The sequence below is a fragment of the Perca fluviatilis genome, chromosome 8, assembly GCF_010015445.1.
Source record: "Perca fluviatilis chromosome 8, GENO_Pfluv_1.0, whole genome shotgun sequence".
NCBI classification, from domain to species: domain Eukaryota; kingdom Metazoa; phylum Chordata; class Actinopteri; order Perciformes; family Percidae; genus Perca; species Perca fluviatilis.
In genome coordinates this window covers 1,005,129-1,007,951 of record NC_053119.1, presented here as the reverse complement: position 1 = coordinate 1,007,951, position 2,823 = coordinate 1,005,129, and the positions used below count along the sequence as shown (strand labels likewise).

Sequence of the window (2,823 nt, the reverse complement as noted above, 5' to 3'; positions counted from 1 at the left end):
ACAGGCTGTTATAAAGAACTGAGGGACAGACAGGTTGTTATAAAGACCTGGGAGACAGATACAGGCTGTTATAGAGACCTGGGAGACAGACAGGCTGTTATAGAGACCTGGGAGACAGACAGGCTGTTATAAAGACCTGGGAGACAGATACAGGCTGTTATAAAGACCTGAGGGACAGACAGGTTGTTGTAAAGACCTGAGAGACAGACAGGTTGTTATAAAGACCTGGGAGACAGACAGGTTGTTATAAAGACCTGGGAGACAGACAGGTTGTTATAAAGACCTGGGAGACAGATACAGGCTGTTATAAAGACCTGAGGGACAGACAGGTTGTTGTAAAGACCTGAGAGACAGACAGGTTGTTATAAAGACCTGGGAGACAGACAGGTTGTTATAAAGACCTGGGAGACAGACAGGTTGTTATAAAGACCTTGGAGACAGACAGGCTGTTGTAAATACCTGAAAGACAGACACAGGCTGTTATAAAGACCTGAGAGACAGACAGACTGTTATAAAGACCTGAGAGACAGAGACAGGCTGTTATAAAGACCTGAGAGACACAGACAGGCTGTTATAAACCCCTGAGAGACAGACAGGCTGTTATAAAGACCTGAGAGACTCAGACAGGCTGTTATAAAGACCTGAGAGACAGACACAGGCTGTTATAAAGACCTGAGAGACAGACAGGCTGTTATAAAGACCTGAGAGACACAGACAGGCTGTTATAAAGACCTGAGAGACACAGACAGGCTTTTATAAAGACCTGAGAGACAGAGACAGGCTGTTATAAAGACCTGAGAGACACAGACAGGCTGTTATAAAGACCTGAGAGACACAGACAGGCTGTTATAAAGACCTGAGAGACAGACAGGCTGTTATAAAGACCTGAGAGACTCAGACAGGCTGTTATAAAGACCTGAGAGACAGACAGGCTGTTATAAAGAGCCACAAGCAGACAGGCTGTTATAAAGACCTGAGAGACAGAGACAGGCTGTTATAAATACCTGAGAGACAGACAGGCTGTTGTAAAGACCTGAGAGACAGACAGGCTGTTATAAAGACCTGAGGGACAGACAGGTTGTTGTAAAGACCTGAGAGACAGACAGGCTGTTGTAAAGACCTAGGGACAGACAGGCTGTTATAAAGACCTGAGAGAAGGACAGGCTGTTATAAAGACCTGGGAGACAGACAGGCTGTTATAAAGACCTGGGAGACAGACAGGTTGTTATATAGACCTGAGAGACTCAGACAGGCTGTTATAAAGACCTGGGAGACAGACAGGTTGTTATATAGACCTGAGACACTCAGACAGGCTGTTATAAAGACCTGAGAGACAGAGACAGGCTGTTATAAAGACCTGAGAGACAGACAGGCTGTTATAAAGACCTGAGAGACTCAGACAGGCTTTTATAAAGACCTGAGAGACAGACAGGCTGTTATAAAGACCTGAGAGACTCAGACAGGCTGTTATAAAGACCTGAGAGACAGAGACAGGCTGTTATAAACACCTGAGAGACTCAGACAGGCTGTTATAAAGACCTGAGAGACAGACAGGCTGTTATAAAGACCTGAGAGACTCAGACAGGCTGTTATAAAGACCTGAGAGACAGAGACAGGCTGTTATAAAGACCTGAGAGACTCAGACAGGCTGTTATAAAGACCTGAGAGACAGAGACAGGCTGTTATAAATACCTGAGAGACAGACAGGCTGTTGTAAAGACCTGAGAGACAGACAGGCTGTTATAAAGACCTGAGGGACAGACAGGTTGTTGTAAAGACCTGAGAGACAGACAGGCTGTTGTAAAGACCTAGGGACAGACAGGCTGTTATAAAGACCTGAGAGAAGGACAGGCTGTTATAAAGACCTGGGAGACAGACAGGCTGTTATAAAGACCTGGGAGACAGACAGGTTGTTATATAGACCTGAGAGACTCAGACAGGCTGTTATAAAGACCTGGGAGACAGACAGGTTGTTATATAGACCTGAGACACTCAGACAGGCTGTTATAAAGACCTGAGAGACAGAGACAGGCTGTTATAAAGACCTGAGAGACAGACAGGCTGTTATAAAGACCTGAGAGACTCAGACAGGCTGTTATAAAGACCTGAGAGACTCAGACAGGCTGTTATAAAGACCTGAGAGACAGAGACAGGCTGTTATAAAGACCTGAGAGACAGACAGGCTGTTATAAAGACCTGAGAGACAGAGACAGGCTGAGACAGACAGGCTGTTATAAAGACCTGAGAGACAGACACAGACCTTCATCCAGGGGTAAATGTCCACCAGTCCTCCCCCGGCGATGGTCTGCACGATGCCGTCGTTGTAGCGCATCACTTCCTGCAGCTCGGCGTCGCCGGGGCGATAGGTGGCGCTGAACACACCAACGTGCACGCACCGTTGGGGGCGGGGGGGGGGGGGGGGGGAGAAGGGGAGGGGAAAAGCCCGCAAGGGGGCCGAGGACAAAAGCCGCCCACACACAGCCCACCCCCCGACAGAAGCAAAGAAAAAAAAAAAAAAAAAAAAAATGAGAAAAGGGGAAAAAAAAAAAAAAAAAAAAAAAAAAAAAAAAAAAAAAAAAAAAAAAAAAAGAGAGACAGAGAGAGAGAGAGACAGAGAGACAGAGAGAGAGCGAAGCAGAGACAGAGAGAGACAGAGAGAGAGAGACAGAGAGAGAGAGAGAGGAACAGAGAGAGAGAGAAGAGAGACAGAGAGAGAGACAGAGAGAGAGAGAGAGAGAGAGACAGAGAGAAGAGACAGAGAAACAAGAGAGACAGAGAGAGACAGAGAGAGAGACAGAGAGACAGAGAGAGGAGCAGAGAGAC

General features: G+C 46.5%; 1 protein-coding gene across 1 annotated transcript in view; it reads right to left on the bottom strand.

Annotated features, from left to right (window-relative positions):
- Positions 1-2,386, bottom strand: part of LOC120563710 (steroid 17-alpha-hydroxylase/17,20 lyase-like) — a 6,958-nt gene extending 4,572 nt beyond the window's left edge. Inside the window, exon 1 of the mRNA XM_039808071.1 lies at positions 2,261-2,386. Coding sequence (XP_039664005.1) covers positions 2,261-2,332 — 72 coding nt within the window. The 5' untranslated portion in view covers positions 2,333-2,386. The remainder of the gene's footprint in view (positions 1-2,260) is intronic.
- Between the last annotated feature and the right edge of the window lie 437 nt (positions 2,387-2,823).